At 47.7% G+C, this 14231-nt stretch overlaps 2 protein-coding genes across 2 annotated transcripts; one reads left to right on the forward strand and one right to left on the reverse strand.

Annotated features, from left to right (window-relative positions):
- The first annotated feature begins 4597 nt into the window (after nucleotides 1–4597).
- slc7a14b (solute carrier family 7 member 14b) lies at nucleotides 4598–10004 on the forward strand. The gene is made up of 7 exons (XM_070986197.1): nucleotides 4598–4898; nucleotides 5304–5540; nucleotides 6445–6662; nucleotides 6755–6901; nucleotides 7204–7412; nucleotides 7537–8321; nucleotides 9622–10004. Exons 1-7 carry the CDS (start codon nucleotides 4598–4600, stop codon nucleotides 10002–10004), a joined length of 2280 nt encoding a protein of 759 aa, XP_070842298.1.
- A 2106-nt stretch (nucleotides 10005–12110) lies between these two features.
- cldn11b (claudin 11b) lies at nucleotides 12111–14030 on the reverse strand. Its single transcript, XM_070986419.1, has 3 exons — nucleotides 13737–14030; nucleotides 13056–13220; nucleotides 12111–12370 (listed from the first exon to the last, which is right to left on the reverse strand). The coding sequence occupies exons 1-3, from the start codon at nucleotides 13960–13962 to the stop codon at nucleotides 12111–12113; spliced, it is 651 nt and encodes a 216-aa protein (XP_070842520.1). The 5' UTR covers nucleotides 13963–14030.
- Between the last annotated feature and the right edge of the window lie 201 nt (nucleotides 14031–14231).

The following is a 14231-nucleotide window of genomic DNA, read 5'->3' on the forward strand; positions in this document are numbered from 1 at the left end:
ATCAGATCATTTTAAGAAAAATAATCTTAGTTAATTTCACTGCCAGTTTGCATGTCAAGCTCTGACTGGGGAGTTTACTGTGTTGCACTGCTGACGGGTGTTTCCATTATTTTGTCCAGGCCATTTATATCAATGAGGCTAAACAAACATCTTGGTGTAACACTGCAACAGCTCCCCGCAGTTGAATGAACATTTCTCTGAATCAGTTTAACATAAACTGAACATTAATGTTCACGTTTATTACAGCAGAGTCTTTAGATTTAACTCAGTGTACCTAATAAATTGGCACCTGACTGCACTGCAGAGGTTTGTCTATGCACCTGAAGGTGGATGTGAAGCAGTACACTAAAAGCACGCTAGGTGGTGCTACAGGTGGTGTTTTATAAACGCATCACTCAGACCAAAGTGATGCTGCTGAACGTGACAGCTGAGAAACTGCAACCGTGTTTGTTTTCCGGTCATGAGAAACGGAACAAATAAAAGCCTCATCAGGACCCATCGAGGCAAACAGCAGTTATGTTTGTACACTCAGTGTGTTTGATGGCAGTCTGTTCAATAACTCTACAATATCAGTGTGATATGCAGGTTATAATGCAAAAAAACACTGTAGTGCAAAAGTAATGCTAACACTCATTAGCATCTTCAGAATGAGTCTTCACTTTGCCCACATATCCCACGAGTCTTAGCCTCAGTGCCTCATGGGAGCTGTAGTTGTTCAATACTGACAAGATAGTGAGAGTTTACATCAGCAGGAGATATTTATCTGGGAGTCTATGGACGGAAACCTATGAAGATAAGAAAAGAAAGAAACACGGAAGAAGAAGAAGCAAAGAATCATTTTTCCATCCTGAAATCTCGCACAGGTCAGACTGATGTGCTGCATGAAGTGCTTCAGGCTGCAGACGAAAACCTTCATTCCCTTAAACGGAAAAGGATGCTTCGCTCTGTGTGTGTGTGTGTGTGTGTGTGTGTGTGTGTGTGTCTGGACTCACTCCCATTCGCTCATCTGTTGCGTATAAAGCACGTAGCCTCAGGAATGCATCCACCTTCAGCTGCTCTGCAGTCAGCGGCGGCTGGTGGCGTCTCAAACTGCACATGAAGAAACAGTTAGCGGCTTTTCTAACACACACACACACACACACTCAGCGGCTCACAGTCCTCATGTAAAGCACACAGATGCAGAGACTAAAGATGAGCGACGTTAATGGCATTGTGGTGCATGAATGTGATGTTTTCTACCTTTTTTTCTGCATGTGTCTTGTGCTGATCAGTCCATTCAAAACCCCATAGGAAGAACTGTTAGAAAAGATGTGATCAAAGCAGGACAAGTGTCTCAGAGATACCAGTTTTCACGCCTCTCCCTGTCCAGCTGCTGCTGTAAACCACGGTTTGGTTTTTCAGGTACTTTCCAGATCACAGCATCTGTCATCAGAAATACGAGGAGATGAGATTCATTTCCAGGAAGTGGCTCCAAACAGATGAAAGCTGTGTGGAGGTCAGGACCCTTCCTGTGATGAAGGTGGTGCTGGAGGGTGGAGTCAGCTTCATTCTGCTCCCCTGAAGCTGCTGATCTCAAACTGAGAGATGCCTGAGAGGTGGTGATGATGTGAGACCTCAGAGGAAATGTTTTCAGGCTAAAGTCGTCTTCAAATGACTGAAATGATCTGTGACTGTCTCTTAAATTAGACCCAAGAACATCCAGGATTGAATCCAGGACTGGATCCAGGATGCAGGACCAGAACCAGTATGAGCTGATCATGTTTGAGGTGATGTTACAACATTCGGTTGAAAATCAACCAATAAGAAAATCCGATCAAAGACTGTTCCCAGCTGCCCAAAAACATCATGACTGCCTCCCAGCCTGGTGATACATGATGTACCAGAATACACTGGTCCAGCTCTTAGTGCCAGAGCTGGCCCAGGTGCTGCAAACTGGATCTGATTATCAAACAGCATCAAAGCGGCCGTCAGACGGTTTGAACCAGCTCGTGTTTGCTGCTGAAGGTTTCTGCAGAGAGAGCTCAGTCACTGTTTCTCCCCAAACTGCCCTTTAAACCAACCACCAGCTCGCGTAGACAGCGTTAGCGTGTCTGGTTTCTCCTGTTTGGGACCATCATGTCACCACGTCTGCAGGTAATCGGACTCCGTGTGTCAGATTACCTGCAGATCGCAGTACAGCGCTCACTGTACGTACAGCCAGCAGGCGCAGTGTGGACAGCTTCCAGTTTAACTTTCAGAGAGCGTGGCCAGTGAAAACACGAGCTGTCCTGTCCACATCGCTCTGGACAACCTTTTCAAGTCAGACAGAATGACCCTGATGATGTCACAGCGATGTCATCAGGGTTATCTCAGTTTGGGATGGGGCCCACAAATGAATGACAGAAGCTCTGTGTTACAAACTGGAGCTGTGAAGCTTGAAAGATGTCACTGTTAGTCTGACATGAAAGGAGCTTGAAATGCATTATGGGAAACGTAGGATCCAGTGACTGTGAGCCTCTGCTTCAATTGTGATCTTTCTAGTTTTTAATCCATCTCCTGTGACTTCTCTAACTTTATGGAAGTGCAATGCTAAATCTCTGTATAATAATTAATAATAATAATAATAATAGTATAATAATTGTTCTAACAATAATGTCCATAATAATGGTGCAAATTCATCGTCTTCCTGTAAACAAACCAGCAGAGAAGAGAGGGCCTGTGAGTGCAGCATCTCCATGACAACTGAGCCAGCTCCACCCTCTGATGAAGACACGGGTGAAAGCTCCAGAAAAACAGTTGGTAAGTGGACCTTGAGTTGAGACACCTGTGAACTTTGAAGGACATTTTATTTTATATAAACTCGCCACTCATCTGGAAGTTAAGATTCATGTCAGCCTGACAAAGGGGATGAAACGACTGCTGCTGGCGGAAAACTGAGCCAACTTTCCATTACACACCTGGTCCACACACACACACACACACACACACACACACACACACACACACACACACACAGACACACACACACACAGACACACACACACACACCTGGTCAGTTCCCAGCTTTGCATACAAACAGTACAGCAGCGTCATCATTGGCAGCTCAAAGCTGACTTGCACACACACCTTTGCAGCAGCTCTGTCCTCCCTCCTATGAATGAATGATGGCAGCTATATGCACCCCCCACCCCCCCGCCCAGTCTCAGGTGATCAATAATGCATCAGCCTGATCACATGGTGTCAGGTCTGAATGATTAACACTGCCGTCTCCTCTCGTCACCATTTCCTGCAGCTCTGCAGAGGACGTGGACTCCAACCAAACGGCTCCCGCACTTCCTACGGAAAACACAGCGAGTGAGTGTGTTACCTGTGTGCTCAGGTGTGCCTCTTTGAACTGCTTGTTAGCTGCTTTTACCAGCCTGCTCGTGCCACAGGTAGGAAACGGCCTGCGCTCTCCACTCTCTTAAATCCAACCTGTTGATGCTCATCAGGGCTTAGTCTCAGTTCAGGCCTCGATAACGTGTGAAGCAGGTGTTTCAGGTGTGGAGGAGCTGGTTCAGGTCTGTATGTGCTTCAGTTTTAGCTTCCATGGTCGTACCTGAAAGTAGATCCTTGGTCTTCATTAATGTTTCAGAGAGGGAGTCTCGCTCTAGTGAGTGAGGAGAACAGCTGATGGTATCCCATCATCACCTGCAGGCTCACATCATCGGGGCAGGACAGGTACACTTACCTGACATTCAGCTTTTATTCAGAAATCAGGTGTATCAGGCAAATCAGTCAGTGTGGATGGAGTTTGAATGACTGCTGTTATTGTTGTTGAAGAACTGATCAATATGTTGATTTTCTAAAAGAAAACAATCTAAATTAAAGTATTTTTTTTGCTTTGAACCAGCATTTAAACCATGAACAGTTTACATAATATGTAATTTAACAGTTAAATGAATGCAGATATAATATAAAGAAAAATATTTGTCTTTAGTTGCAGGTCAAATATTTTGGGGGCATTGTTCGCACTGAAGGAATTTGTGTTATTGATCTTAAATAATGACCTGTTTCTGAAAACTGACAAGTCTTTTGCCTTAAACTTAACTATTTTCTAATGCTGCACAATTTTGTTATCTACAAAAGAATTCAAGTAAAAGGTCCAATCTCTTATTCTGTAATTGTGTCAAACTGTGTCCCCATAAACGGCAAGCGACTAGGCACAGCAGATAATCGTAATTTGGTAAATTATGAGGGATATTTGTGATTTTCTGGGATTTATGGGCATTAAAACAGATCAATTTGATGATAAAAAAGCTTGAAATAATGATGGTTTCAATCATGTTTATTGTATATTTCAACTCTGAGTTTGAGTTTCATATTGTTAGTGTACTTTTGTTGTTGTTCTCAGGTTAAGGTGAATAATTTGAATAAGCCATGATGGTTGTTGTAATGTAAAGATTTATCCACTTCATCTCTGCTCTCCAGTCTGTGAGCTCCATGTGGATCTGTGGCTCCTGAAGAACAAACCTATCAACGAAGAAAGAGGAGGATGAGAGGATGATAGAGGGAGTGACAGGGAAAAGGTAGAAGGAGTCATTCACAGGTGATCAACAGGTGATCAACAGGTGCAGCGATGGCGGCGTGGCTGGGCCGCCTGTCTCTGGGCGACGCCTGGTTCAACATGTATTCTCGGCTCCTGCGAACCAAACCCGTGGGCTCCATGGGTCACGGCTCTGACGACCTCACCGAGCTCGCGGAGGGGTCGCCGGTCGGGCTCGCCAAGGTCCTGACCACTGTGGACCTGGTGTCACTCGGGGTGGGCAGCTGCGTTGGCACAGGGATGTACGTGGTCGCCGGGCTGGTGGCCAAGGCGATGGCTGGGCCAGGGGTCATCCTGTCATTTATCATTGCAGCGGTGGCGTCCATACTGTCAGGTGAGACGTTGTTTTTGTTCTGCTCTTATTGTGAACAAATCCCACGAAAGACAGAAGCCAACAGTGTGTTTGTGCGTCCCTCAACACCTTCTGACTTCCTGTCTGTGACGCTCAACTCTAAAGTCATTGGTTCCCACTGAAGATGTCGGCTAAATCTGTAAAAACAGAACATAAATATCCAGTTTCATTTTCTGAGAAGGTTCAGGAGCTTCCTAAAGCAGCTGCACACTGTTGAGCTAAATTTTTGGGGCTATTTTCAGCGGCGGATGAATCCACATTTAGCGTTGAACAGTGAATGAACTGACAGGAAATAACAAACCCAGATCATCGCTGTATACTTGAGTGTTGAATCTGCGCCTGTTGTATCACTGAACTGCGTTTGTTTGTTTCCATGTTTTTCTTGAGGCGTGTGCTACGCAGAGTTTGGTGTCCGGGTCCCCAAGACCACCGGCTCGGCCTACACCTACAGCTACGTGACAGTGGGCGAGTTCGTGGCATTTTTCATTGGCTGGAACCTGATCCTGGAGTACCTGATTGGCACAGCCGCGGGGGCGTCGGCTCTCAGCAGCATGTTCGACTCATTGGCCAATCACAGCATCAGTAACTACATGATAACACACCTGGGCACGCTCAGAGGACTCGGTCAGTATGAACAGCACGCACGTCATTTGTTCACGTTTGCATATTTAGAAAAACCAAGAACATGTTTGTTTTTGGTCTGAAGGGAAGAATTGAATACTGTTGTCTGACTCTGATGCTAATGATGCTAACAAGAATTCCATGTTTTGTCAGGAAAGCTGCAAAATGTAGAAAGAGAAAAACGTGCTGTATTTGCTTTATTTGAAGATTATCTATATGCTAACATGTCAGAATGACAATGCCAACACGATTAGCATGCAGCATGTTCATCATGTTTGCCATTTTAGCTTAGTGTGTTAGCATGCTCATATAAATAAATGCTATTTAGCGCTGAACACAAAGCACAGCTGAGGCTGATGGGAAAGTCTTTAGTTTTGCAGGTTTTTATTTCTAAACAGTTTTAGACAAATAAAGAGTGACACACACAGCATCACTGACAGGTGTCACTGGTCACATGTGTGCGCTGTTCAACCTGTAATCACGCCCACCAGTGATGTCACGGTGTCCTGGAGTACACCTGTGCATCACTGCAGGCAGGTGAGAAGTTAAACCACTAGAGGTCAGCAGAGACGAGACGTTCTGGGGTGTTTCATTTCTCTTTCAGGGATCACCAAAGTGCTGACGGCTCATCCTAACGACAAAATGAGTGTCTGAACCAAATTTCGTCGCCATCTATTAGACAGTTGTTGTTCACTCAAAACCACAAAAGTTTCCTTCAGGTCATGAGGATTCATCCTCTGCGGAAAACAAATGTCTGTACAGAATTTCATGGTGATCCATCTTCAGACCAACTTCAAAAGCATTAAATGCTCTTTGGTTGAGTTTAGTTCTTTAGTTTTGGGAGATGATCTCAGATTGATCCTACAGACGCACTCACTCTCTGTATTTAAATGTCTGTGGGCTTCAGGTAAAGGTGAGGACACCTACCCTGACCTTCTGGCCCTGTTTATCGCCCTGCTGGTCACCGCCATCATTGCTCTCGGTGTGCGTAACTCAGTGGGCTTCAACAACATCCTCAACGTGATCAACCTGGTGGTCTGGGTCTTCATGATCATCGCCGGACTCTTCTTCCTCTCCGCCAGCAACTGGGAGAGCGGCAACTTCCTGCCCTATGGCTGGTCAGGGGTGAGATATTCAATGGCTGTGGGCGTTCATGTTGTTCTTACTCTTCCCAAACTGACCGGAAAAGAAATAAAAGATCTCTCATCGCTCATCAGGTGATGCAGGGTGCAGCCACCTGCTTCTATGCCTTCATTGGCTTCGACATCATCGCAACGACAGGAGAGGAGGCGAAAAACCCAAACACCTCCATCCCCTACGCCATCACGGCCTCGCTGGTCACCTGCCTCACCGCCTACGTGTCGGTCAGTACAGTGAAGCTCTGGAGTCACTTTGAACTGTGGAGCCAGAAAATACAAACATGGCTGAGCTGAATTCAGGTGGGATGAGTAGAGAGAGACCCCCACAGTTTACAGCAGGTGATTGGCTGGTCGACCTGTCAATCAAGCAAACACAGCGTCAGTCTCTATCTCTATCACATGAATACTCATTACTACATCATCACACTGTCATCTTCTCCTGCTGTCTTCAGAATGAGTTCTGGAGCCCTGCAGCCGTTAAACGATAGTATCCTCCACCCATCCGCCTCCACCTTTCCTCTCCACAGGTGAGCGTGATCCTGACTCTCATGGTTCCCTACGACCTGATCGACGGCTCGGCTCCTCTCATGGAGATGTTTGCGGTGCACGGCTTCCTGTGGGGGAAGTACACTGTGGCTGTGGGCTCCATCGCCGGACTCACAGTGTCTCTGTTAGGCTCCCTGTTCCCCATGCCCAGAGTCATCTACGCCATGTCCCGGGACGGACTGCTGTTCAGGTGACGAGGCTGGATCCACACACGCACACACACACACACACACACACACACACACACACACACACACACACACACACAGAGTCAGGATGAGCGTAGGCTAACTCTCGGATTCACGTGTCTGCAGGTTCTTGTCCCAGGTGTCTGCGCTCACACACACCCCCGCGGCGGCGTGCGTGGTGTCGGGGAGCTTCGCCGCCGTCCTCGCCCTGCTGGTCAGCCTCAGAGACCTGATCGAGATGATGTCCATCGGCACCCTGCTGGCCTACACTCTGGTCAGCGTGTGTGTGCTCTTACTGCGCTACCAGCCCGACGAAGAGACCGACACACACCAGTGCGTCTCTGGGGAGGACGTGGACGGGTTGAAGCACCAGGACGACGGGGCTGTCCCCACCAAAGACGACCAGATGCTGATCGAAGGCTCAGACGGCGATGGGTCGTCGTCCTACCACGTAGGCGGGACTGAAGGAGAGGCCGATGACTCTGATTTCCACACAGGCCACGCCTCGTTGCTGAAAAGGCTTCTGGGAGGTCACTACTACACCCTGCGGGTGAGGCTAGGGATGCCTGACGCGTCTGCCCGCCCCACCCCCGCCACCGGCCGCATAGTGACCCGATGCACCCTCCTCCTCTTCCTCACGTCCTTCCTCCTCTGGTCCACCGTCATCTTTGGCGTTGAGCAGGGAACAGGTGTCGGCGCCGTGTTTTCAGGCCTCATGGCCACACTCATGGCGGGGTCCTTGGCAAAGCTTTTAATTCTGATTATCCAGCAGCCAGAGAGCGGGAGGAGACTGCCCTACATGGCGCCCTGTGTGCCCTTTGTCCCTGCGGCAGCCATATTGGTCAACAGCTACCTCATGCTTAAACTGTCTCCACTCACCTGGACCAGGTTCACTGTCTGGTGCTTCATAGGTGAGATGACACATTCTTCATTATCGATTCAGTATGAAGTAATAATGCACGACAAACTGTGACGATACAGAAAATAATGGACTGAAGTGGAGGCAACTCCAATACTGTTATTTTCTGTGTGTTAAAGATGTATTATAACTGTTATATCAGAACAGAAGAAGTAGTCAAGGCTGTGTTTTTAAAGTGTTTGCAGTGTTTGTTTGGGTTAGTTTGACTGGGGAGGGTCAACTAGTACCATAACATGAAGCCTGTTTTAATATCATAGACTTAAATGTGCTTTCTTTCAAGTATTTTAATTTACTTAGAGACATTTAAGAGGATAGCTTAAAAAAAAGGAAGCATTAGTTAAAAAAGCAGATTTGATACACGAGTAAACAATAAGAGAGAAAGCTCAGATGATGATGATGATATCTTAAATTATACTAAACAACAAGGCTTAAATTCAAGCTGTCTGTGATGATTCAGTGTGATTTACAATAACTTCTTCTCCCATATGAGCTAAAAGATGAGGAATAACTTTGCAATGCAACCCTCAAAAAGCAAGTCCAGTTGAGGAGGATTTAGGGATTTCGGGTCCATACATCTGTCCTGGCAGATGGTTCGAGTTGCTCCAGGAGCTGCACGGTACTTATTTTTAGTTTGCGTCATAAAGGCTCCTCTGTTCTTTGAGCTCTTCCTGTTGCTTTCTGCACCGTCAGCACAGGTCGACACTCCAGGACTCGTAATGCTGCCATTTGCTCTAAATGATGTGATGGATCAATCAGCCACACATCTCTCACAGCGAGTGTCCGTACGCGTCGTGTTTAACTCGGATAACACGTTCGTTCACAAACTTCAGTCTAAATCTTTTCATCTGTCATGTCTTTGGTAGCTAGAACAGCTGTTAAGGTTTGTCACGGCTACCTTTCAGCAAGTCCAAAGTTAAGCTAGCAGCTTTGAGCTAAATGCTAACAACAGTGTGCTCACAATGACAGTGCCAACAGATATCGTTTACCATTCAACACATTCCTTCAGCATTAGCATTAGCATGCTAGCATTTCTAATCAGCACTTAACACAAAGTATAGCTGATGACGGGAAGGTCGACACAGTTCATTAACAGTTCACACCTGTTTGGAACATTCCACAGGTGAACAGGCTGATTGGCAACAGGTGAGAGTGTCAAGATTGGGTATGAGAGACTCAGTCGTTCGTGAGCGAGGTTCACCACTTAGTGACCACATGATTGGATGAAGATGAACACGTGTGCTGACATCTCTACCTGCTGTTCTGCTCTAATGTTACCGTCTGTGCTTCCTCAGGTTTGTTGATCTATGGTTGTTATGGCGTGTGGCACAGCACGCTGGAGCTGAACGCCCGAGAGCAGCAGGCGCACGCCAGCTCCTACCAGCGCTACGACGACCACCTCGATGACACCTTCTCTGCCAATGACAACCTGTACCCCCAGGAGCAGGACGAGAGACCCTACCAGGGCTGGTCTGCCCCGGAGGAGAGGGGGTATCACTCCCAGCAGCGGAACGAGGACCAGCAGGAGAACCAGTATGAAGAGCGGCATCAGAGCCGGTATGAGGATGACGGTGAGCAGCATGGGTACCAGTCCGGACCAGGAGGCCAGTATGCCAGCAGAGGCAGCAGGTCCAGGGGACGGACCAATCATGGCTTTGATGCAGGCGAAGAGGACTGAACGTTTCAGGTTTCTCCAAACTGAAATTAACTCTGAAAGTGCCTTCTGCATGAGACACTAAATCAAAGAACCTCCAGGAGCAGCACAATATTTCATTCTGAGATTTACCAACTCAGGACTCAGAGCAGGGTCAGGAACCACAAACACATGATCGGGACAGTCACTTTATACAGAGGTCACGGCTCTGGAGCCCCTGATCCTGGAGCTCCTGGGTCTCTGTGTGGCCCATTTGGAAATCCATCCGGGGGGCAGCAGAAGGCCGGCAGCGTTGCAGCATTAAACTGAAGTGACCTGCTGTTGAACCAGCGCAGCTTTGCATTCTTATCAGTCTTTATGTGGTTTCTGTTGGCTGCTGGCGTCTGATCAAAGTCCTGAGGGGAGTTTCATCCTTCACTGGACTAGTTTATCCCACAAAGCTTTTTTTCCACTCACACTGGATGTTTTCCAGACGCACGTCTATGAAAATGTGTTCAGTCTGTCTTTGTGAAGCTTTGCCTCTCAGCAGATCCTGGAGCAGAAAAGCTTCTACCAGCATCACCAGTTTCCTCTGGAGGCTCTCTGTGGTTGATTCAGCCTCAGTTGGTGGAACCAGAGGCTCGATGGCGACTGGCACATTTGAGAGGAAACGATGGATCTGTGGTTTGTCCACAGCTCTGGCGGTCTTTGCGGTGTCCTCCTCGTACCTCTTGTTCATTGTTACTTATCCGATAACATGTGGTCCTTTGGTTCCGCCCACTGAGATTTGTCTTAACCAATGAGACGACGGCTGTCACCAGAATACAAATTAGTTAAAATTCAGAGTTCACGAACCAACTCACTGACCCAGCTCACATTTAATTATGAAAATCAAAGATTTCAGTGTCTTTCATCTCTGCTTCCTGTGGCTGTTCAAAGCATCTCTGAAGCCCTGAAAGTGACGTGTGCGTTTGTGTTTTTTGTTTGTGTGAATGGTGTTTACAGTGACAGTGTTTTTCTGTGTCGCAGGAATAAATGTCTGCGTTTGGGTGAAATGATTTACTCTGAGACTTTTAGTTATTTAGAAACTTTTATTATTTGTAGCACCAGCCAGAAATCGTACAATACAGATACACAGTTGATACACGTTGGTTACGCTGTGAGTATGAAGACTAAAGTCGTTGGTACATAAAAAAACCTGACTCATATAATCTGATCTCAGTCTTTGTTCAACAAAAAACTGAATTCTCTGTTCTTCAGGTCATATTTTGGAAAAGCATCCATGCTATTTAAAGTATAATAATCATTAAAAAACATTACAGTTTGCTATATTCAAGCAGTATAAAAGCAAAGAGGCTTCATCAACAGCCAGCGCTACCGAGCTGGTTCACCGCCAAATAAGAGCACATTTAAGAAGATAACATACATCATTTAGTCCGTATCATGACTGCAGAGCCTGCAGGACGTGATCACTGCCTTCATTTCCACCTCACAGGCTGTAAACAATGTTAATATGTTGTTTAGTTTGTCAACAAAGCTCGAACAGGTTTTTAAACTTGAGAAAAACAATCTTTGGCCTGCATGATTCGATTTGTTTGAAAAGATTTTAGTGCAGAACGTCACTAAATTTCAGTCCGACAGCAACACAAAATGAGAGATTATGAGAAGAGATTTGGAGACTGCTTGTAATGAGATCACCTGAGGAGCAGAGGAGCGGAGGGCAGAGGGCAGAGGGCAGAGGGCAGAGGGCAGAGGGCAGAGGGCAGAGGGGGAGAGGGGGAGAGGGACAGAGGGCAGAGGAGCAGCGGAGCAGAGGAGCAGAGGGACAGAGGGACAGAGGGACAGAGGAGCAGAGGAGCAGAGGAGCAGAGGGACAGAGGGACAGAGGGACAGAGGAGCAGAGGGACAGAGGGACAGAGGAGCAGAGGAGCAGAGGAGCAGAGGAGCAGAGGGACAAAGGAGCAGAGGGACAGAGGAGCAGAGGAGCAGAGGGACAGAGGAGCAGAGGGACAGAGGGACAGAGGGACAGAGGAGCAGAGGAGCAGAGGGACAGAGGGACAGAGGAGCAGAGGAGCCTCAGTGACTGTGTGGACCTGCTGACCTTTGCAGGCCCTGAACTTGATCGTGAGGATCTGCAGTCTGTGAGCATCTTCACACTCGGGCGCTCTTGGCGTGGTTGGCGGGGGGGTCCAGTGGCGTGGCGGTGCCCCCCTGTCTGGAGTAGTAGAAGCTGTTCTCCCTGCGCGGGGTCCCAGGGTCGGTGCCATGGCAACACAAGATGACAGAGCCGCCCAGGAGACAGAGAGCGGAGCCCACCCAGCCGGCGTACAGGGAGAAGCCGAACGACATCAGACCCTCCTCCTGGTGAGCGCCGATGGGGAACCAGACGGTCGATATGATGCCGCACACAGCTGGAAAAGACACGAGGACAGAGGCGTTAACGAGGAGACGGCCATCTTTAAAGACAACCGTGGAACCAGAGGAGGAAAAATAAACATGAAGCAACATCTGGACATGGATTCTGTATCTGAAGCACTGCTTCATGAGTTTCTGTGCTTTGTTTGTCCCCGTCTGGCTGTCCGTCCCTCAGGCTGTCCACAGGAACTACCTGTCTCTTCCCACAGGAAGCAAGCCAGTCTGACAGAGGAACCCGGTCCGGATGAGGCCTGGTCTGACAGACCCTGACCCTCCTTCCAGCCTCCTCCCTCCTGCAACAGCTGGGAAAGAACCCAGTGCTGTCCATCCTAAAACTACTGTCCTCTAAGACCAAAACTACTGTCCTCTAAGACCAAAACTACTGTCCTCTAAAACCAAAACCACTGTCCTCTAAGACCGAAACTGTCCTCTAAAACCAAAACAGTCCTCTAAAACCAAAACTACTGTCCTCTAAGACCAAAACTTCTGTCTTCTATCAGTTTTTAAGACTTCCAGATTTTGAAAAAATCAAACATATTCTGTCATTTTTGCTGATTATCACTTGAACTTGTCTGTCATGTGTTCATGTTTTCTAAGTCTGAATCTGTCAACAGGTGTCAATATGTGTGTGCGTGTGTGCGTGCGTGTGTGCGTGGCGGTCTTGGGGGGGGGTCTCCTCACCCATGAGTATGAAGAGGACGCCGCCCACGAGGGCGCGGCGCTGCTTGACGGTGGAGGTGTCGTTCTGCAGTCTGACGCAGGGCATCGACATGAGCACGAGCAGCATCCCGGGGAGACCCAGCAGGCACGCGCAGATCATCAGAGCACGAGACGTCTGGACGTAGGCTGAGACAGAGAGAGAGAGGGACGTTTTATACCTGAAGCATGTGTTTGCTCACCTCTGGCAGTTAGAGGAATGGGCGGGCGCGCACGCACTCACGCGCGCGCGCGCGCACACACACACACACACACACACACACACACACACACACTTATAGAGTCAAAAAGCTCTTCTTTTTACGTGTTTGAGGCTGTAATACGTTTTAAAGTTGGATTGAAAGTTCTCTGTGGATGGGTTCATGCTGTGGTTTCTTTTTTTTTCAGTAAACGTCAAACAGTAAGTTTTTCTTATTCTCCACGTCAGTGTAAACGTGACTAAAATTAACGCAAATTCAAATGTTTTCAGTCTATCAGTCCCTCTCTCTCTCACACACGTACGCGCGCGCACACACACACACACACACACACACACACACACATAAGATCTTTTCGCACACATTAATCTGTATTTTAAACAACACCTTCAGTTATGTGTGTGATATAATAATTAGTAATCTACCCCCCCCCCCCCCCCCCCCTCACCGGGCAGGGTGAGGATCTGGTTGAGGGCCACGCAGTGATAAAGCGCCGGAGAGATGACGCACTCAGCCCAGAGTCCCCGGGAGCCCAGCTCGTCCATGCGGACGCAGGTGGCCACGGTGTAGTCGCAGGTCCGGACCCAGTCGTTGGTGGCCGTGGCGACGATGATCCCCACCCAGCCCGCGCAGCTCGCCGCGCTGCCGGTGATCTGCCTGCACATGAGCGCCATGGAGACGCCGTGCGTTTTTACGCGCTGTACTCCCAAGAAAAAAAATCACAGGTCTTAAAAATGAGGGATTTTTTTTAGCTGATGACAGTTTTTGAATACTTTTTTCTCTGCAGATGTAATGAAAGAGTCTTGTTTCTTTTGCAGAAGAAAAAAAAAATATTGTTTTCGTCTGAAAAAAGATTCAAAGCGCAGAAGTTGTTTGGATCCTCCTCTGCTCAGTTTATAAAGGATGAAAAGCTTAACTGTAGTTCTCCAACAGATATTTGCAG

The sequence above is a fragment of the Chaetodon trifascialis genome, chromosome 18 (assembly GCF_039877785.1).
Source record: "Chaetodon trifascialis isolate fChaTrf1 chromosome 18, fChaTrf1.hap1, whole genome shotgun sequence".
NCBI classification, from domain to species: Eukaryota; Metazoa; Chordata; class Actinopteri; order Chaetodontiformes; family Chaetodontidae; genus Chaetodon; species Chaetodon trifascialis.

What these genes read in the sequence shown, in the direction of transcription:
- cldn11b (XM_070986419.1), bottom strand. Translation starts at nt 13,962, where the DNA reads ATGGCGCTCATGTGCAGGCAGATCACCGGCAGCGCGGCGAGCTGCGCG. An exon ending in CCAGATCCTCACCCTGCCCG is followed by an intron (nt 13,221 to 13,736) that starts GTGAGGGGGGGG and finishes TCTCTGTCTCAG; the next exon opens with CCTACGTCCAGACGTCTCGT. An exon ending in CGTCCTCTTCATACTCATGG is followed by an intron (nt 12,371 to 13,055) that starts GTGAGGAGACCC and finishes TGTCTTTTCCAG; the next exon opens with CTGTGTGCGGCATCATATCG.
- slc7a14b (XM_070986197.1), top strand. Translation starts at nt 4,598, where the DNA reads ATGGCGGCGTGGCTGGGCCGCCTGTCTCTGGGCGACGCCTGGTTCAAC. An exon ending in GGGCACGCTCAGAGGACTCG is followed by an intron (nt 5,541 to 6,444) that starts GTCAGTATGAAC and finishes TGTGGGCTTCAG; the next exon opens with GTAAAGGTGAGGACACCTAC. An exon ending in GCCTCACCGCCTACGTGTCG is followed by an intron (nt 6,902 to 7,203) that starts GTCAGTACAGTG and finishes TCCTCTCCACAG; the next exon opens with GTGAGCGTGATCCTGACTCT.